The 21,689-nt window shown below is 48.4% G+C and overlaps 1 protein-coding gene and 1 non-coding gene across 11 annotated transcripts in view; both read right to left on the minus strand.

Moving 5' to 3' along the window:
* Positions 1 to 21,689, minus strand: part of UBAP2 (ubiquitin associated protein 2) — a 119,266-nt gene that overhangs the window by 978 nt on the left and 96,599 nt on the right. For 9 of the 10 annotated variants that reach the window (XM_070794998.1, XM_070794999.1, XM_070795000.1 and 6 more), the window contains 15 exons: positions 19,513 to 19,793; positions 18,742 to 18,911; positions 16,513 to 16,726; positions 12,548 to 12,587; positions 10,264 to 10,447; positions 9,307 to 9,376; positions 4,849 to 5,044; positions 4,196 to 4,287; positions 3,886 to 3,933; positions 1,513 to 1,591; positions 1,095 to 1,300; positions 727 to 826; positions 537 to 644; positions 311 to 378; positions 37 to 228 (listed from right to left, as the gene is read on the minus strand). In XM_070794998.1, coding sequence (XP_070651099.1) covers positions 37 to 228; positions 311 to 378; positions 537 to 644; positions 727 to 826; positions 1,095 to 1,300; positions 1,513 to 1,591; positions 3,886 to 3,933; positions 4,196 to 4,287; positions 4,849 to 5,044; positions 9,307 to 9,376; positions 10,264 to 10,447; positions 12,548 to 12,587; positions 16,513 to 16,726; positions 18,742 to 18,911; positions 19,513 to 19,793 — 2,048 coding nt within the window. Of the gene's footprint in view, positions 1 to 36; positions 229 to 310; positions 379 to 536; positions 645 to 726; positions 827 to 1,094; positions 1,301 to 1,512; positions 1,592 to 3,885; positions 3,934 to 4,195; positions 4,288 to 4,848; positions 5,045 to 9,306; positions 9,377 to 10,263; positions 10,448 to 12,547; positions 12,588 to 16,512; positions 16,727 to 18,741; positions 18,912 to 19,512; positions 19,794 to 21,689 lie in introns of those variants that run through there. The other variant, XM_070795006.1, reaches the window with a different exon arrangement.
* On the minus strand, positions 11,109 to 11,192 carry LOC139184719 (small nucleolar RNA SNORD121A). The gene has a single exon (XR_011568283.1). It is a non-coding gene; the product is annotated as a small nucleolar RNA SNORD121A (small nucleolar RNA).

Genomic DNA, 21,689 nt, shown 5'->3' on the forward strand with positions numbered 1-21,689 from the left:
TACAGGGCCAGGTGGCCTCTGCCTCCAACAGCTCACCTGAGCATCCTGCGGAAGATGGTGGTGCAGCAGCTGCGAGGGAGCCTGCTGGTGGGCCGGCAGGATGTGCAGGAACGGCGGGGGCGCGTACCCGGGCGCCGCTCCAGGGGCCAGGGGCCCGGTGGAGCCCAAGGCCGAGGGCAGGCCGAACGGGGGTGGAGTCCCTGCATGAAATCCCTGCTTGTCAAACGTCTGCAGGGCAGAGAGACAACAGTGAGGGCCAGCCGGGCGGCAGCTGCCCCAGCCTGGCCCCTCAGCGCCAGGCCCCCCTCACCTGAGTCTTGTTGTAGACAGACCCGGTCATATCAGGGAGGCCAGAGGTGCTCGAAGTCGCCGACACTCCTGGAAGGGAAAGCGGTGGGTGGTTCCCATAGCAGCAGGGCCCAGCTCCAGTCTCCCCAACCTCCAGGGGCCCTCTGGGACGGCCTCGCCTGAGAAGGAGTCAGGGTGGCAGACAACTGCTTTGGGCCTCAATCCTGGACGTAAGGGGGTGATGCTACCTTTGCCAGGCCCAGAGCCTGCAGCCTTGTTCTGTGTCTGTGATGATCCACCATAGCCACCCTTGCTGTAGTCTCCGGCTGCGGTGCCCGGGGTCAGGTCGTCATAACCTAGCATGGCGGGGACAAGAGGCGTGTGTGAGCTCGGTGAGCCAGTCCTGCCCGTGCCTCTCTGGGCTGGGAGCACCCTCACCTGTGCCGTAGCTGTGCTGGCCGTAACCGCTGGCCTGCTGGAAAGGGGTGCTGGGGGTGCTGAGGCTCACACCATGCTGCTTGGCTGAGGCCGGAGGGACCTGGGGGAGGGACAAGCAGGAGGCATTAGTGGAGAACAGAGTGAGGGGAGCAGGTTGCCCCAGCTCAGCCTCGGGCAGCAGGTGGCACCACCACCAGGGATGTGTCTTTACTAGTGCCATGCCTGCTAGGTCTCCAAGCAGATGAAACAGGAACATCGCCCCCAGCCTTGACCCATTCTTCAAGGCCAGGTGAGCCCGAGTGGGGACCTGTCCCCCCCTCCCTGCTTCTGCTCCCTGGAGCTGGAGGAACACCCCCACCGATACTCACAAACATGGTGGGCCCATACTGGAAGGCACTGGGCACGCCTGTGTAGTAGGGGAGGCCAGTGTAGCTGTAGCCAGGCGGCAGGGCGGGACTCAGAAAGGGCTGCTGAGCCGTGTGGTGGGCCTGGGACTGGCTCTGCTGTGGCTGAGCCAGGGTGGTGGGGGGTGCAGGGGACGCAGAGTCACCTCGGCCAAACTTGGTGACATCACCTAGGGGAACAGGGGCACTGATGCAGTCCCCACCCTTCATCCCAGCAGGAGGAAAAAGTCAGACAGGCCCCTGCAAATAGGAACAGGGCTGGCTCAACAACAGGAAGCTGGCAGGTCTCTGCAGCCCTTCCGTTTGTTTCCAGGCTCCTGGGATGGGTCACAGGCCAGTCCTTTGAGCAGCCCCTACTCCTAACCCCCTGAAGATGACTAACCTGAATACGGGTTATTAGTGAGGCTCCCATCTCGACTGGCGAGGGCTGGGGGTGTAGCAAAAGGGATCCCATAGTAATCCTAGGAGAGACCAGAGACTCGGTCAGCAGAATGGCTTCACCCACTCCTAGGACAGAGGGCCTTGCAGGCAGCTGGGTACTCCAGGGAAGGCCACGTTCCTGACTGGACCACCAGAGGGCAGCACTCGGAAAATTCAAAACAAACGGTGCCCTTCAGAGTTGTGGCAGCCACATAGCATGTAGACACACTGACCAGTCCCTCAGCCTTCAGGGGCAGAGCCACTGGATCCCAATCACACACATCTTCCTGGGCTGACGATGCTATGGATTTCTTGGGAGATTTCCTGGCAATGAAGCCAAAGTGGATCCAGAGGGTGTGGGTGCTTTTCTGGGAGACTGCTGCCCACGAGGAAAGCAGGAGGGCTTCCCCTCGGCTCAGAGGCCCCAGGTGCAGTATGTCGAGGCCTGGCAAGCCCTGGGTAGTAAGGGGCAGGGCAGGCCTCCCCTTCTCCACGGGGCTTCACTGTGTCTCACCTCTGCACACACACTTCTCCCAGCTCTTGTGCAGCGTCAGGGCTGTTTGGGTAGAGGGCTGGTCTCCTAGCTCAGGACTGACGTGTGCCTACTGGTAATTGCTGCCCTGACCTGTTAAACCCTTGAGGCTCCTCCTCCTCCTCAGGTTTCTACTTGTCCAGGTAACTTTCCTAGCTGTCCCTTAGAGTCCCTCTCACTGGAGAAGGCACTGGAATTCATTTGGCCCATGACCCTCACCAGCATCCACCTGTGACATAAAATGCCTGAGAGGAGGGCTGCTAGGGAAGCACAGCTGGCAGGGTTCAAGTGGGGACCGGCCTGCAGGAAGCCCAAGGGGGCTACTCCTTCACGGAGGAAAACCCCAAGGTGGAAACGAGCAGACGCACCAGAGGCTAGGAAACGACCCCTGTCTCCAAAGACAGGCTCACAAGTGATTTCTTCTAAGGCACAAAAAGATGAACAGAGTATGAAGCAGGACGACCCCCGGGCCTGGAATCCCACCAAGTCACTCTGAGGGGCCCAACCAGGCACCACCACAGACTCGTCTTTCAGAACCAGCTCCCACATTCCACCTCTGAGGCCCTGGGGCTGCGAGGTTTCCTGAGTGTCAGGAGGACCTGGGTCGCGCTTCCTTGTTTCCCTGCAAAGCCTAGGGCTTAAGGCATCCCCAGAGACCCTGAGTTCTGTTTTACACCATAGAAATCTGCCAGTACATCCTCAATACCTTCCTGGGCCCTCCAGGGATGTGGGCAGAAAGCCCCACAGGCCCTCGGGCAGTAGTATGGGTTTGCAGTGGCTGCTGGTTTGCACCCTGGGGAAGAGCAGCCCAGCTACAAGCCTCTGGAAATACTCCAGCAGATGAAAGAGTCTCCCAAGAGAAACAAGCTTCAGCCACTGGGCCCGGTGCCCACAGCTCCCTGAGCTCTCTGCGGTCAGCCCAGAGCGGGCAACACTACTTGTGGAGGCCACCTCGCTGCCCTGCACGAAGAGGGGCCGGGGCGGGGGGCCCTCCACTCCAGTCTTCAGTCTGACAAAGGACACCTCACCTTCACTTGGGGAAAAGGAAAGCCTGTGCCCAACAGAGCTGGTATCAGTGTCCAAATAGCTATTACTCTCTGACAATGTGACAGATGCCCCAGACTGCTGAAAATGATCAGGAGTCTGCTAAACAGCAGACCAAGAAGGAAGCGGCAGGATAGGAGCCTGCAGGCTGTCGAGGCAGGGTGCATGCCTCCTTACGTCCCACTCCTGCACTGCGTCCTGTTCATGCGGCCACATCCCAGAGAAGGCCCAGTGCCTCGTCCTGGGAGCAAGGGCCAAAACAGGCAACACTGACCTCAGCAATCAGAGAGATCCCAGGGCCAGCAATCTTACAAACAGATGGCAGGCTAAACCTGGAAGGGCCCTTCAAGACTGTCTGCTCCAGCCACTCACTCCAAAGAACAACGCTGCCATCACTGATGGCCACTGCAGAAGCCAGACACTAGATGGATGGCACTTTGAAGGACAGGACTTTATTAAAAGCCTAGGGGCAGACAAGTAACCCCATGTCCTGGTCGGTTGTTTTATTTTTTAATGGGGGGAGGCTTAAGGGAAGAGAAGGACCCACATTTGCTAGAGAAACTGCCTACTGGGGCCCCAGGTGCCAAAGAACTTCAAGGTCCTCAGGCTACAGCTGCACCAGCAGCACCATCACAGCAGCTTTCCCGGCTGCGTGCTGAGGGCGTCCTCAGGTGGGATGTGTCCTGAAGGCCAGACAGCAGGTGGGATGCGTGAGACTCAGAGCCTGAAGCCTCCCAGCCTCACCCAAACCCCACTCACCATTGGCAGCCGTGACTGCAGCATCTGGAGCTCGTCATAGCCGTAAATCTGCGTGAGGACACAAAAGCTGTGAGAGACCACACGCCACCCCTGGGGACCCCGGCCCACATGGGGCCAAAAACAAGGCTGGAGGCGGAGGACACGTGCAGGAAGGAGACGGGGATGAGCTGCTGTGGGCAGACGCCCTGCCTTGACTGAGTCCAGCTAGAGAAGGGCCCAGGGTGTAAGGGCAGAGCTGCCCTCAGGGGGAGCGGAGGCAACTCAAGACCGCCCAAGGCCAGCTGGGCTGAGGGGAGCCAGGTGTGCTCACCGGGTAGGCAGGAAGCAGTCCTCCGGGGCCCACGAGGTACTGGTTGTGCAGCAGGGGAGGCACCCCCTGGGGCAGGTTAGGGGGCGCTTTGCCTGGAGGGCAAAAATCAAATGGAGTGACGTGGCCCCCACACGAGTACAATTCCTCAGCTACTGGGGCACAGCAGAACGCAGCAGACCGGGTAGCCCCAGGACAGGGACAGGCTGGGCCACAGGGGGTGAGCTGCTAGCAAACCACAGTTGGCTGGGCCCACACAGCCTGCCCAGGTCTGGCTGATGGGCAGTCACACAAAGTGACCAGGAGCAGCCCATGAGAGCTGCCCCGTCACCTCAGCTGCAGGGATGAGCAAGGACAGAAAAGAACGGAGAGCTCCAAGCAGAAAGGCTGCCGGGAATCCTGTCCAGGGAGCATCCTCCCCCGCAAAACCGATTTCACCATCAGCCAGGATCTGGCCCCCACCCCAATCCCAGCTCTGGAAGAACCAGGCCTCAGGAGGTCAGTGGGACAGAGAAGCCCGTAGGGGCAGAGCCGGACACAGCTGTGCGCTTTCAATGCCCGTGAACCCCCATGGCTGCCCACCGGGGCCTGCTCCCAGGAAGCCAGGCTATACTCTTGACGGGGGGAGGAGGGCTGGCCAGGCCACGGGAACACACCTGAGGTCATCAAAGGCGCAGCCCTGGCGCTGCTGCTGGGGGCACTCCCGGGGGCATTGCCCAGGCACAGGCTGCTGACCGTGTTCATGCCGCTCGGCAAGCTGAGCCCTGAGGACACGGCGCTCGAGGCTGAAGTTGCTGCCGTTGAGAAGGTGGCCGAGGGCTGTAGGGAAGGGGCGCTGTCCACGCTGGCGTGCTGGCAAAACAGAAAAGCCAGGGCACATGGATCTAGGGGCAGAGCAGAGAATGCACGAGGACTGGCCTGGGCTGTGCGCCCACGGCCTCAGGCTGACCTGTGTGCTCGCCCTGGCCCCTCACTGAAGCCATGGGGACACAACTGGTCAGCTGAGTATCTGACCACCACAACTGAGATTTATGACCAAAAATCCTCCTAAAAATTGCTCAAGTTGCTCATGCTCTGGTAACTGAAACAGGCACAGAAACCTCAAGTAAACCTTAGTTTATAGATGAACACAGAGAATCTCAATAGGAGGTGAAAACCCACCTCATAAAACAGGAGGGTGGAGCCCGGGCCACGGCAGCCCAGCCCAAGGCAAGGCCTCCTGGGCACCTCTGACCTGAAGCCGCAGGTGGCCTTTGCTCCAGCATGTGAGGATATTCTGTAGGTCCTCAGGGTCTACACCAGGAAGGGCATGGCCTGGCCCTAGGCCTGCCCGAGAAGAGCCACCAAGGAAAGAAGGGCAAAGCCCAGCGAAAGCTTTGAAGAGCCTGAGAGCCAAGGGCCCCACCCAGCTGCCAGTACCAAGGTGGCAAAAAGGGTTTCGAGGGTTGAGAGGAGGCTAGACGAGATACACCTGGTTGGGCAAAGTGAGGGCCGAAGACAGAAGAAAAGGTTCTGTAAGACTGAACGTGTGCACCACAAAGAAGCCGGGAAACTGACGCCAAGCTGAAGAACAGGAAAGACCAGGAGAAGGGACACCATGCACTGTCTTCCAGGGCCCAGACGACTGTGCAGGCCCCAGCCCCACAGGCTGCCCTGCCCACCCAGGCACTAGCAACCAGATCCGGTTCAGCAAGTGCAGACTCCGAAAATTCTGGTCTCCTGGGGCTCCCCAGGACTTCTGCCCCTTCTACCGAGATGGAGAGACAGACCAGCCAGAGAAGGGCCCAGAGTGGGGCTGAGGCTGCCCACTACCCACACTTCACAATCCCCTGCACAGAGCCCAGCATCCACCCAAGGACACCAGCCAGAGTCAGAAACAGGTCTGACCACTGCACTGTGATGTCACTGGCCACCCAACCTTTCAACCACAGGATTAAAAAAAAAACACTGGCAGTGTGGGGAGTGGGGGGAATCCATAGGCACTCAGGAGTCATCCAGAGAGCCTCTCCTGCCTTGAGTGGGCCCTGAAAGGGTCCCTGAATCTGCCCTTCCACCTCTCGAATCCGTGAAGAAGACAAGCTGCTGGCCCGCTTAGTCCATGTAATGGGGCCGTCACTCAGCTCTCCAGATGGGCCCAGGAGAGCACAGCTGACCACACCTTCCACAGATCACGAGGGGTAGGAGAAAAGACGAGATCCTTTACAAAGTGGGAGAGACCTGGCTCTAACAGATTATGATATACCTGACTATTTAAAAGTCAGAACGATTTCTAAAACAACAAACCTAGGAAAAATATTTGCACTTCCCATCACAAAGGGCTACTTACTAGTCTCCCAACTATAGAAATAAATACCACAGACTGGACAGAAAAATGTAAACATCTCAGCCTAAAGGAAATGTAATGGTTTACCAATGTATAAAATAGATGTTCAAGCTCTTTCAGTTAAACACTATACTGACAGGTCATTCTTCTATTAACACATTAGAAAAATACAAATATTTGATAACATCATTTTAGGAGGCAGTGGAGAAAGAAGACACGTCACTGTTTGCCAATGAGAGGTACGTGGGCTGAAATCACTACGCAGAGCCATGTGTGTAACATGACAGATGCCTGCAATTCCACCCCGGAGTCTATCCTGCAGACACAGCGTGTGCAGAAGGCTGTACACCACTGTCTGCACAGCTCCGTCTCTCGTTCTTGTGCTTTGCAGATACTGCGTTTCCTACAAAGTGAAGGTCCAAGGCAACTGGGGGGTCAAGCAGGTCTATTGGTGCCAATTTTCCAACAGCGCTGGCTTACTTTTCGTCTCTGTGTCACATTTTAGTAATTCTCACAATATTTCAAAACTTTTCATAATATTTGTTATGATGATCAGTGACCTCTGACGTTACAAATGCAAAAAGATTACAACCTGCTCGAAGGCTCAGGTGATAGCCGGCATTTTTAGCTAATGTATTTACTAACTAAGATACTTATATTGGGGGACTTCCCTGGCAGTCTGCTGGTGAAAACCCCCATGCTTCCACTGCAGGGGTCATGGGTTGGATTTCTGGTTGGGGAATTAAGATCTTGCATGCCACAGGATCAGTGAGTGAAAAAGAAAAATATGTTGTATTTTTTAGACGTAATGTTACTGCAGCAAGGCAGAAGGAAAAAAAGATGAATATGTTGTATTTTTTGGACATAATGTTATTGCACACATAATAGACTAGAGTGTGAACAAAACTTCTATGCACTAAAAAAATCAAAAGATTTCTGCGACCGACTCTCCCACATTATTCACTTTATAGCAGTGGTCTAGAACCAAACCCGCAATATTTCTGGGATATCAAAACTGAAAATGGCCCTCAAGTTCCATCAGAGGAGGACTACTAAATAATCCAATGCAGCAGAGCTGTGAAAAAAGAACAAAGAACTCTGATCCAACACAGAAACCTCCTAAAGATACACTGTTGAGTGAGGGGGAAAGATATAGGGAACTGTATAGAATGTTCCTATTTACATTACAGGACAAGGAAAAGAGCAGAAAGGAAAATGACCGTGTACGCATTTGACAGGTTAAGAAAACAAAGTCTAGAAGATCAAGAAAATAATAGGAAAAGGGGCAAAGCCAAGCAGAAAAGAGACAAAAGCTTTTCAGTGTGTGTCTTTTACGTCTTTTGTTACTGAGTCCTGTGACTCAGTGACCACCTTAGCAACTGCACGAGGCAGTTCTGGTGGCGGCCACTGGGACCGTATGACACAGTTCCTGCCAAGACAGGGTGCAGCGGACCACGAGAGCAACAGCGCCCAGGATGGGAGGCCAGCGCTCCAGGGCTCACAAAGGGGACATCGCAGGGCACCCACTGGCCAAACACAAGGCATAGGTGGTGGGCAGGCAGCTTACTCCAAGGACAGAGACAGTCACACCAATCTCTGCTAGGAAGACAGTGATCTGTGTGTTTCAAGCAAAGAATTACGTATAAACCGATTTCACTTAAGCTAGAATAGGGATGCCACAATGTTGGCCAGATACTGATGAAAGACAGGACTGAACCTTTTCCACCACTTCATTCTACGGCAAAAGATTTGACGTCTTCTTCAGAAGAAACTAATTTGCCAATTTCCCAACTCCCCCATTCACCTGGGCCCAAAACTTCCCTCCCTGCTTGAAGACCACCTACTCCCACCTTGTGGAAGCCTGCTGTCTCCTGGGAGGGGGCACTTGGTTCTTTCCTGGAGCCTTTCCTTCCATGTTCCAATCTCTCCCAGCTTTTGGAACTGTCTCCACCCCCTACGCTGCCTCATCCCACAGTGTAGACTGAGCCCCGAGACCATGCTCCCAGCTTCAAGCTTAGATGCCGAGACTTCCGTAACCACGATCTAGGGTCACCCTTCAACACATCGGGACCTCCCCAGCTGGCACCCTGCCCGCACTTCTATTCTTGCCTCTCTACGCTCCACACATGCTTCTGCAACAGGACCTTCCCAAAGCCCCCACCCCTGAGCTGGAGAAGACGGCCTGAGCTGGCGGGAGTGAAGGCCCCATGACCACACACACTGGATGCGGTAACACTGGCTGGACCATCTGTCCGTCTCAAAGACTCTTCCTTTCCCTTCACACACTCTCTCTACAATGGACTTCACAAAGTACCAGAGTGTTCTCCAGAAGCATTGCTCTTGATAAAACTGGACTTTTAGCACAGCCCAGTCCACGGGGTCACAGAGAGTCGGACATGACATGCAATAGGTGCCAAGCAGAAGTTAGCAACAAGTCGACTTTCCTCTAAAAAGCTTGCAAAGAAGTCCTAGAAAATAAAACCAACCCTGCCAGGCAGAAAGGTCTCCTAGAATGAATACTGAATTCTGGGAAACAAATTCACCACCCAACAGCCCTGCCCATCGTATCAGGTCTGGAGAACTGATTTCACCACAGAGGCATGAACCACATGTCCTCCGTGGGGCCTAGGAAATTATCCGTTCAAACCATGAACCTAGATGAGACATCACAGCCAAGTGATTAGAGTATCCGGATATTCGGATTCACAAACCACAGCCTCCCCCCACTCTGCCCAAGCCTAGGCCCCAAGCCAGCTAAGGAGGGAGTGGGTGGGGGAGCAGGAACACTTACTGTGTGGGATGTGCTGGCGGAGAGCGGCATGTGCGTGGAGGCGAGGCTGCTCTGGTGGCTGGAGAGGGAGCTGGAAGACAAGACGGCACCACGTGTCCACCACGGCCCTCTGTACCAGGGGCCACTTGGCCAGGCAGGCTATCCACGAGCTCGCCTTATCCCCCCATGGGAAGGCCTGGCTGGACACCCTTCATTCTGCATCACCTCGGACAGGTGTTCTGTGGTTAGAAATGACCTAAAGGCTTGCTCACTCGCCATGAGGATCCAGGACATCCTTCCCTGGGAACCTACAGAGCCCGCTTCAGGCAGCTCTAACCATCTGCTCTGAGACTGTAAATGGTAAGAACAGGATTGTACTAAGAACAGCCAGCCTTGGAGACCCCCTTAAATCTGTGTGTGTGGGAAGAAAGTTCCTACGTCGGCCCCACACGCTGGAGCTTGAATGCCCATCAAACGTAGAATTCAAGAAGCCTGGCTTCTGCTCCAGGCTGCATGAGGCAAGAGGAGAATTCTGCTCAGAAGGTAGGTGAGGACCCACCAGTCCGGTCCTCCCATGCCTGTGTTGACCACTCATCTTTGAACCCACAGCAAGTGCCACACAAGAGACCTGCTCAGAAATCCCCCGGCACTTTCACCCCACATCACAGTGATGGGGCCCAGAATGTGGGGCAGGGCTGAGGCACGGGGTCCCCTCCTGAGGGCTAAAGAGGAGCAGAAGCGACCCTCTGGCCCCACCCCATTCCCAAAGACCCAGGGCTGTGTGACAGCAGAGGCGTTACAGGCGGCAAGACTTTCACACCGGGCGCCTGAGACCCCACCCCCGCCACACAGCATTACTGCGAAAGGCCAGGACGACAGGCAGGGGCAAGTGTGGGCTCTGTCCCTGGACACAGCCGTCCAGAAGCTTCAGGACTTGGCCTTGGTGCCTCGGACTCTGGGTCCCTGTTGTCCCCGTACCTGCTGAGCTGAGAGAGGGGACTGCTGGACAGGTCCCCAGGCTGGGACAGGGAAGGCAGAGTGGCAGTGTGCTGGGATGCAGGGGGCAGAAGCGGAGCGCAGGAGGTGGTGCTGGGCAAGGAGGCCACAGATGGGAGGGCAGAAGGAGGGTCTGTTGTCTTTGGAGCTGGAACGGATGAAGTAGCTGTAAGAAACAGATCAGTTTAGCTCCAGAACCAACCGTGAGTATCGGAGAAATGCTCAATGTTTTGTGACAGGTTGGCTGGGCTGTGACATACACAGTGACGCCCCGGGGGACAGTGCGTGAGCAGGCTGCAGGCGGGCCCTGCCCGGGCTGCGGTGATGGTGCGAAGGATGGTTGGAACACAGGCCCCAGGCGAGGAGGGGGATACATCTTTACCATCACACACAGCCCCGATGTGGGGGTCAAATCCTCCCGACTAAAGGAATCTGACCCTGAGCTACACCCAGACACGGAAAGAGGCTCAGAGACTGACAAATACGGTCACAGCGTGAACACAAGGGACAGTGAGCACGTGGTGGGGGAACCACCCAGGGGTTAGGTCTGCTTCTATCAAATGAGTATCACAGCAGGCTGACCTCAGGAAAGTTCACTGCCAGTAGAGGGGAGGAACAGTACATACAATACATACTCATACACACAATTCTCCAGGGTACATACAATGGAGAATCACACACACCTAAAACCTGAGGAAGACACTCCTGCCCTCCACAGCTACTTCCAAAAGTGAGCATTTTCTTTGCACACACTTCAACAGAACAGACCTCAGAGCACATAAATGCATGCATTAGGCTTTCAGAAGAATAAGAATGCGATCAATCAGCTGCAGAGAAGACTCAGTTTTAGTGCCATCCACATATACAACTCAGATATGTGCTTGGACATAAAGCATCATTGTCTTCTGCAGTTAAGAGGGGGCAGCACCTTGCTTCGGGAGGCCCTGAGAGTCCAGGCGACGTGAGCTAGTCTCCGAAAGGGAGGACAGCTCGACAGCCAGCACCAGCAGTGACAGGGCAACACTGGGCATGGTCAGTTCTTAGAGTGGTCCTCACACCCCTGAGGCTTTTCACTGACAGGCCTTCCCAAATGGCGCCTGTTCTTCCAGAAATCAGATAAAGACACCACAGATGTCCCTGGCCCAAAACTCACCTCCCTGGGTGTTGGATCACATCAATGACAGGTTCACAGAAAGTGTGTGGTGAATGTGAGTGTGACGGTGTGTGTGTGTGTGTGTGTGTGAGAGAGAGAGATGGTTGGAGAAGAGCACATGGGAGATAAAAACCTACCTAAAATGCACACTGTTTTATGGACATCTCACATCTCATTATCTCACTTGAAATCTCCAAATAAAATCTCTAAGTAAACCTCTGTGTGTTCTCGACCCCACACGTGGGCCAAAGAAACTTTCCACCACAGATTGAGTAATTCACACTTCCTGTGACATCTAGTGTTCTCAGATGTACCAACGTTATTTGTTGCTCTGGCAGTCCCTCAACACCAAATCCAACTCTGGGTAAATCAATGTGTCATTTCAATTCCAACTGAGACCTATTCCTGGTCTGGCAAATTTCCACAGCCACACTCCCAAAAATTTCTAAATAAAAAGAGGGTCTTTCTGGCTTCCATACCCAATAGATATCCAGTTGCTTCACTGAATGATCAATGAAAATCGGTTTCATTTTAGATTATGACCATAATCATTGATAAACAAGCCAAGAACAAAGGGAACAACTAATGTGTTCCCTTTGTACACTAACTCCAGTGATCACTGAGCTGTACTAGATTTGGTGGGCTTTCCCTCCATTTCTCCCAAGTATTTGTAGTGAGCAACATTTTCTCTCTCTCCTAAACCAGCATGCCAATTTCTGCTTTAAACATCTTTCACATTACTGAAGTGAAAGCCCTCTTAAACTTCCTGGAATCTGGGCCTCTGAGAAAAGCATATTTTAAATCCAACCTACACTCCACACTTGAGATGCGGTCTTAAGACAGCAGAATGATGCAAGACCCCCTTCACGCTGTAGATGTATTTCTAGTAATACTGTCACCTACAGTCTGGTCACAGGGCCTCTCTAGCTCAGCTCTAAACTGAAAGAAATGTTGCCAATGATGAGTCAGAGACAGCTATCAGAAAAGATGGAAAAGGACTACTTTTGCAGAATTAGCCATTGGCCAATCATTTACCCCACCACATCAGCTATGCTCTTTTTCTGTCTGTGGTTTCCACCAGCCACAACAAGGATAGTTAGCTCATATACTTACTGTCTACTGTCTGCTGACTTCGACTACCACCATGTCCATTCTATAAGAAAGAGAAAATAAAGTAAGTAAACCCTCCATTGAATGACAACCTAGGTTGGGATTTAACCACAAACATATGAAGATTATGAATTAAGCAAAGAACTATGACCTGTTTTATTTTGTTTCTTAAGAAAAGGAGAGGCAATACAACAAATTCTTAATAAATCCCAGCAAGCTGACCTTATTTACACCAAACTGGTTATTTAAGGAAGTAATAAGAATAAAAAATAAGACCAAAAGCACAGGAAGCAATGAAACAGTCCTAAAAATTATTAAGCCATAGGCAGGACTTGGGAACTCTCACTATATTGAAATCACCACAAGCCTTTCTATCTCATGGACATTCTGTCTCCTGAATACCCCACATACTAGAAAGTAAGTGTTTCCAAACTATAACGAAGATAACTTTCATGCAAGGAATTATCGTATTTTATATGATTCAGTTGGTCTGAGTTAACCATGAAGCACTTTCCCAGAACTTTCAAACAGAAGGAGGCATCCTCACAAAGAAAACTTTACTTCCATAGATGGGGTGTAGAGACCTGGTAGAGAGATTGAGGGCTTCGCTGGTGGCTCACTGGTAAAGAGCCACTCCTGCCAAGGCAGGAGATGCAGGTTTGAGTCGATCCAGGAAGACCCCACACACAGTAGAGCAACTAAGCCCGTGTGCCACATTTACTGAGCTAGTGCTCTAGAGCCTGGGAGGCAACTACTAAAGTTTGTGTGCCCAGAAGCCCGTGCTCAGAAACAAGAGAAGCCTGCAGTGAGAAGCCCATGCATCCCAACTAGAGAATAGCCCCTGCTCGCCACAACTAGAGAAAAGCCTCTGCAGCAGGGAAGACCCAGCACAGCCAATAAGTAAAAAAATAAACTTACTATTGGAAAAAAAAAAAAAAAAGTGACTGACAGTGGAGCCTGCAGGGCTCGGACAGGCTCTGGATGGGACAAGGAAGCTGAGGAGATGATCTCAGAACAGAAATTCACTTTCTTTTCATAAAATCCTACATACATTTTATTCTTAAAACAATTTGAGATTATTTACAAGAAATGTAGACAATAAAACAGAACTGCTAGGGAAAAACAAAGCAAAACAAGAGCTAAAAGACTCAGAGAAGGGAAAATCAGTATAAAGGGCACATGGAGAGCAATCAAAGTTCTGTTGCTCTGCCTCCCTCTCAACGATGGTTCACTGTTCGGTAAATATACACACATGACATCAAGCATATTCCTCCAAGACAGCACAAAACCAACATACAAAGTCTTCTCAAAACTGTATCAGGGCTTCCCTAGTGGCTCAGTGGTAAAGTATCCACCTATCAATGCAGGAAACATGGGTTCAATCCCTGATCCAGGAAGATCCCACATGCCTTGGAGCAACTAACCCCATACCCTACAACTATTAATTAAGCCTGTGCTCTAGAGCCTGAGAGCCACAACTACTGAAGTCCCTGTGCCTTAGAGCCTAGGCCCTGCAACAGGACAAGCTACCATGAGAAAATGGTACACCACAACCAGATACAGTCCTTGCAGGAAGGAAGACCCGGAGAGCCAAAAAAACTCACTAGACAAAAAGAGAGGAAAAGATGAATCAAATAGCTGCCATCACATCTTGGGGACACTTGATTTCACCTAGAAAATCATTTTAAAAATACAAACCCTGGACTACATGTAAAAATAGACAGCCATTGGGAATTTGTTGTATGATGCAGGAAGCTCAAACTGCTGCTCTGTGACAACCTAGAGGGGTGGGATGGGGTGGGAGGTGGGAGGGAGGTTCAAGTGGGAGGGGATACATGTGTATGTAAAAGTGAAAGTGTTAGTGGTTCAGTCCTGTCCAACTCTTTGCAACCCCATGGACTGTAGCCCTCCAGGCTCCTCTGTCCATGGAATTCTCCAGGCAAGAATACTAGAGTGGGTTGCCATTCCCTTCTCCAGAGGATCTTCCCGACCCAGACACTGAATGTGGGTCTCCTGCATTGCAGGCAGATTCTTTCCATCTGAGCCACCAGGGAAGCCCCAGGCTGACTCATGTTGATATATGGCAGAAACCAACACAAAATTATAAAGCAATATACTTGAATTATAAATAAATAAACCTTAAAAAAATACAAATATTCGAACAGTAAGGTCCTACTATATATCACAGTGAACTATGTTCCATATCTTATAACCTACAGTGGAAAGGAATCTGAAAAAGAATATATACATATAACTGAATCACTTTGCTGCACATGTGAAAGTAACACATTGTAAATTAACTACAATTAATTTAAATTAAATTAATTAAATAACTTCGAATTTAAAACTATTAAAAACAGAAACAAAAATTTCACAAGCAATGGACAAACTGACACAATAAAGAAGCCACGTTATTCGGGATGAAGGAAATTCTAGGCAGAAGCATGCTGGGGACAAAAATACCATCAAATGGTCAAAAGAGATCAGAAATCTGGTTCGATTAGCTGAGCAAGAAATGAGTTGAACAGTGATATGGACAAGAACAAGACGTCAAGTTAGAGCTGGAACTGAGATGTTGTGCAGATGACAGAGATTTAAAGAAATGGTCTGATTTATATCTTACACACTAAAGACCAGCAATTTCCAAGGGAACAGAATATTTTGCAATAGTGGAAATACTGTCTGTCTGTACTTGGTCGTGTACTATAGTGACTGACCAACCATATCTAGACAGACAACATTTAAATCGTGGTGTGTCAGAGAAGCTGAACTTTTAATTGTATATTTAATTTAAACTACCACATGTGGCTAGTGGTTACCATGCTGGAAATCACAAAAATAAACTTCTTACAGAATATATATTGAAAATACATGGCTTTTTAAAACGGTGTCAACCCAGAAAGAGAAATACAGGTGGAAAATGAGAGCAACAAGACTTTATACAGTAGAAAGCAGATGCCAGATAGTAATTGACTTAGCTGACCTGGTAAAGCCAAAGCCTAAGCAAGTAGTTGAGAAAACCAGAAAACCGCTCAACTTATATCCAAGAACCATACCAAGCAACTCAGTACTAATATATATCACATAACTTTGGAACTGGGTGTCAAGGCAGGGCTAAATGTTAGAGAATTTTTTAAACTCTGCACAGCAGGGTGAATGCCCCCTTCCACCTTCTCCCTCAAGCTCTAAACTTCATCAATGAATATTTAACGGCAGCCTTCTCTTCACACTAGGTTTTTAAGACACTGACAGACAGGTATAGGTCCTACAGGGAAGAGACTGGAAGAAGAGCCCCTGAAGAATCCAAACAAACCCAACAGGAAAGGCCCATAGGGCTGATGAAGGAGCTCCCACCCCTACAGAAATGGCCAACCACACTGTCCCTCACTGAAGCCCATGTCCAACAACCTACCCCTATAGACAGTTTTAGTGTTAAGTGGGCACAATGGATTCATCAGACATTTGAGGAAAACATCCAACATGAAAGATGGAAAAGAAAGGGAGGAAAAAACTCTTAAGTCAATACATGCAAATATTTCCTCACAATCTTAGAAGGAAACTTAAGGGAAAAAAATGTATCCAAATGTCTGCTATGCCAATTCAACTGTTTCTATTATGTTCATGTTCTCGCCACTCTAAAGTAGCTCTCACTAGTAATGCTTGAATGTCTGCCTTACAAGACAGTGAAACATTAGACTAGAGTCCCCACTCACCCCACCGAAGCCACTGCACAACTCAGGGTGTATCCTGACACTATCCGTATACCAGGCGTCTGGGTCCATTCACACAATCCCTGTGTACAGGTGCGTGAAACACAGGTTTCAAACGAGATGGCCACAAACTATATGGATTCCTCTCAAAAGGTTAGCCGATTTCTAAAATGAAATTTTCTAAAAGGAAATTTCCCAAACTACATCTCGAGCTCCAACTGGAATCTCCTGTAAGAATAAACCTGAAAGACCACTTGCCGTGACGGTTCCTGGAGCTGACTCCGACGGACTCACAGAGCTTTGGTATGCGATCCTGTTATGCACAGAACTCTGGTCGTAGGAGGAAGACGTTGTTACTGGACTAGTGGAGCTCAAAGAGGAGCTGGTCAGACTGGACGAGGTAATGACGGAAGTTGTGTAGGTGGAGTTCTGTACTGCACTGGTCATTGGTAGGGAGGTATTCAAAGAATCACTACAGAGAATAAAAGACATGAGACATAAATCTGTGTCACTTCACTGTTTTCATGAGGCAGAACAATTTCATCTCGTCATATTTTAAATTAAATAAACGTATCTAACTATAAAATTTATACTGCTGCATCATTTATATCATGCAAATGAAGATTAAAAGAACAATTAATCCCTCCTCCCAAATTAGAGCAACCTAATTTAACTGACAGTTCAAAACTGGGAAGAGTACGCAAAAGACTATATACTGTCACCCTGCTAATTTAACTTATATACAGAAGACATCACGAGAAACAACGGGTCAGACAAAGCTCAAGTTGGAATCAAGATTGCTGGGAGAGATATCAACAACCTCAGATATGCAGATAACATCACCCTAAGGGCAGAACATGAAGAGGAACTTAAGACCCTCTTGAGTGAAAAAGGAGAGTGAAAAACCTGGCACAAAACTCAACATTCAAAAAACTTTGAACGTTCAAAGAGACACAGCATCCGGTCCCATCACTTTGTGGCAAACAGAAAGGGGAAAAGTGGAAACAGTGGCAGATTTTCTTTTCCTGGGTTCTAAAAATCACTGCAGACCATGACTTCAGCCATGAAATTAAAAGATACGTGCTTCTTGGAAGAAAAGCTATGAAAAACCTAGACAGCATATTAAAAGCAGAGATATCACTGCCAACAAAGATCCATATAGTCAAAGCTATGGTTTTTCCAGTAGTCATGTATGGATGTGAGAGTTGGCCCATAAAGAAGACTGGGCACCAAAGAATTGATACTTGTGAACTGTGGTGTTGAAGACTATTGTGAGTCCCTTGGACTGCAAGGAGATCAAACCATTCATTCAATCCTAAAGGAAATCAACTCTGAATATTCTATTGCATGGACTAATGCTGAAGCTCCAATACTTTGGCCACCCAATGCAAAAAGCTGACTCACTGGAAAAGACCCTGATGCTGGGAAAGACTGAAGGCAAAAGAAGGAAGCAGCAGAGGATGAGATGGTTAGATAGCATCACTGATTCAATGGACATGAATGTGAGCAAACTCTGGGAGACAGTGAAGGACAAAGAAGTCTGGCATACTGCAGCCCATGGGTTGCAGAGTTGGACACGACTTAGCAACTGAACAACAAATTTAACTAATAGGCAGCGTGACATTATTAAGAATTCTTAAGAAACTTTAAGGAATCTAAATGTCCTGAGTCTGTCCTTAGAAAGGGAACTCAAGCAAATATCAGATTTTGGCTCTAGAAGGTAAAAAATGTAGTAAAATAAATTCTAAAATTTGAGATTTTAGAATTTCAAGATTCCTCTTGAATCTTGATTCCTCTATTTATAAAATATTCCATTGAAAGAAAATAAGTGTTAGCAAAGATGTATACACACTGAATCCCTCATAGATTACTGGTAGGAATGTATTTCAGCCACTAGGGCGAAAGCCTGATAGATCCTCAAATGGTTAAATACAAGAGTTATCAAAGGATCCAGCAATTCCCAGGTACAGCTCCAAAGCAAATGAAAGCACACAAAACTTAACTGAATTTTCACATCAGTATGATTCATAACAGCCAAAAAGTGGATGTAAGCCAAATATCTAATGACTGGATAAACAAAATGTGATGTACCTGCACAATGAAATACTATTTGGAAAAGAAAATGCACACACACTGTAAAATGGATGAACCTTGAAAACACTATGCTAAATAAAAGAAGTCAGAAACAAAAGGCCACTTATTGCATTTTCCTAGTTATATGCAATCCCACAACAGGCAAATCAGGAGACAAATTAATGGTTTTCAAGGGATGGAGTGAGGGGGAAAGCTGGGCATGACTGCTAACAGGCACAGGATTTCTTTTTAGGGGGATGGAAGACACATTCTAGAGTTAGCCACTGGTGATGGTGATACAAACCCATCACTATAGGGTTTATTTTCTCCACCAGGTGATTTCTTAGACTCTACTGTGTTTTACTTTGCAAAGGAGTTAATCAAAACTAGAAAGAGAAGTGGGAAACTGTATACCTTAAAGATTTTGAATACAAGCTAATGGGAATCTGGCTACTATTTTCACTGCTTGCAGATGATCCAAATTCAGAGACAGAAGGTTCTGATCCAAATTCCAAGGCGCCAAACTGGACATTTAATCCTGTGACATCTGCTGATCCAGGCATTTCCACTGCAGAAGCTGGGATCTGTAAAAGCAAAACCATGATGTTAGCAATGGAAGTGAGAGATTCCCAGCCCCAAAGGTCTGCAGAGCTAACAAGCACTGGGTTCCCTGGGCCCTTTGGGGAGTCCTGAGGAACAAGGAGTGAAAGGCAGGAAAAAGAAATAGGATTTTTTTTTTTTTTAAAGAGAAAGGAACAGAGCCAAGAAAAATTAAAAAGTTAACGGAATGGTCAGTTCCACCAAATGCTTCTTAGGATTGGGGATGGGAGCTGGGGGGAAGGGGGGGGGGGTGTGACACGGGATTGTGGTGATGGATGAGTGAGGAAGAGGGGCCTCTAATGAAAGCATTGCCTGGTCAAGGAACCACTCCTACCTCTACAGAACAGAGCTAAGTAAGTGCAGAAGAACACCAGATTCTCTTCCCTAAACGCACAAGATCATCAGGTTTCCTGAGCAAGATCTGTAATTTGAATGGACAGTCCTGTCTCTTAGCACAAACCCATTAGTCACTCAGAAGTGACCGATGCTCATAAATCAAGAGACTATGTACTTGAATATACCCCATGAACTAAGTGTTAAAATGCATCCACCTTTGGCACTATGACTTCCTGATAAAAGACTCACCTTAGAAGCTGGAGGTATTCGCCGAGACTTAGGGAGTTTGATGTGTTTGGGCTGTGGTTGGTGAGCAGACACAGCGATGTTTTCGACAGTCATGCTGGGAAGTTGCAAAAGTTTGTTCACAGTGGAGGTACTGCTGTCTCTGGGCGCTGCCTCTCGGAGCTTCACCTGGGAAGGAAAGGACTCCAACCCAGGAGGAGGAACAGTGACGGCCTGAGTCTGGTGCTGCTGTCGTTGGCTCAACTGGCTAAGAACAGGGGATGGTTCAGGCTGAGATTTGAAGTCTAAGAAGCGGGGTGGGGGTGGGGGGAGGCAACAATCAATCATTTAGGCACATGAGCTCACAGCTCCCTATTCCGCAGCCCCTGACGGTGGAGGGCTGCTGACACCACTGCTTTCTCCCAACCACCTTCTACTTCAATCCCAAACATGGTGTGTGCGTGTGTCTATAATATTTTAACAACTGGTCTGTGGGAAATGGAAAAGGATACCTGAATGAGTTTGTAGCTAATGTCTTATGCAGAGAGGAGATTCAGTTTATGCTAAAGCATATGGGGTGGAGAATGGGTATTCATATTTTATATTAACTTTTGAAAATTATTATTTCAATAACATACGTGATACTGCAAAATCCAAAATATACAAAAATATATATGATGAATAAAAATCACCCTCCACCCTGTTCCCAGAAGCAGACATTTGTACTCAGTTTCTTAAATAAAAATATCAAAGATATTTAGTTTTCAGAGACTGTGCCCCATTAATGTATGAAGAACTACTTCATTTTTATGATTACAAAGTCAGATATGGTACACAAACCAGTATTATATTAATAAACTTTGAAGTTTTCCAATTTCTTGCTACAAAAAGCAATGCTGCAATAAATATATTTTTATGTAAGACATTTTGGTCAAGTGTAAGTACACCTGCAGGATCAACTGCTAGAACAGAGTTGCTGGTTCAAAGAGTAACTTGATACTTTTTATATTAAGGAAGTTCACCCTTTGCCTATAAATTGATTTTTTTTTTTCATAGTTTGTCTCCTTTTTCATTTGGTTATGATACTTCCTATCACATCCAGACAGGTAGGTCTACCTCACACAGAGTACATAAAAATCTTCCTATGTTTTTCTGTTATTGTTATTCATTATCTACGTTTAGGTATTTCACCCATTTGGCACTTTGCTGAACAGTAGGAGTTAGGGATCCAACTTCATTTTCCAGCTAGATACCCAAAAGAAACAAACCATCTCTCCACTGTGGATTTGCAGTGCTACCTCTATCATAAAGAGAATCTTTTTCTGCAAAGAACCAGACAGTAAATATTTTAGGCCCTGAAGGTCATCTCTTAGCAACTATTCAACTCTGCCTTTGCAGACTGAAAGTAGTTACAGATAAAAACATAAATAAATGGCTGTGTTCCAATAAAACTGTACTTCCACAAATAGGTAGCAAATCCAGTCAAAGGTTTGCCATCCCATGTCTTAGTCTCTTTCCATCATAGTTGAATCTATTTTCGTCTTGACATTAGAGGAAAGTACAAAGAGGACAGACTTTTAAAGAATGGGAATAGCATGCTCAGATCTAAAAACTCATACCACTCAGTAGTTAAATGTGCAGAAAAAAGTTAACATACACAGGAGGCCTATATTAGAAACATCAGCTTCTGTCAAGGAACATGAAATTTTTGGTATGTTCCAAAGGACGCCAATGCTCTAACTGATAAAAGGGACTCTCTTTACCTTGATTATTTATACAATTTGGTTTATGTTGAATGTTCTCTCTCTTTCTGGGATTCTACAGTTTGGGTTTATACTAGGTAGACAGTGCCCATGTGACCAGTCCCCCAATAAAAACCTTGGACATTGTGTCTTTAATGAATGCTTTGGTAAAAAGACTTCAAACCTAGAGTAGTCTCAGGTACTTCTGTAACAGTAAACCATTTCATTCAGCAGAAAAACGTGTTTCCGTGTCTCTCAGTATACCCTAAACATAAACCAGACAGCCAACCCTATGATTAAAGTAAACCTCTGCTATTATGGCATGTGTATTGGTGGGAAATGGAGAGTTAATGTCACAAAGTCTATGGGTGTACAGCTTGGAAAACATCTAACTTAGAAAATATTTATCATACAAACCACAGACATTAAGGCTAGACAAAATTATGGCAGATACACACA

Source organism: Bos indicus, chromosome 8 (assembly GCF_029378745.1).
Source record: "Bos indicus isolate NIAB-ARS_2022 breed Sahiwal x Tharparkar chromosome 8, NIAB-ARS_B.indTharparkar_mat_pri_1.0, whole genome shotgun sequence".
Taxonomy (NCBI): Eukaryota; Metazoa; Chordata; class Mammalia; order Artiodactyla; family Bovidae; genus Bos; species Bos indicus.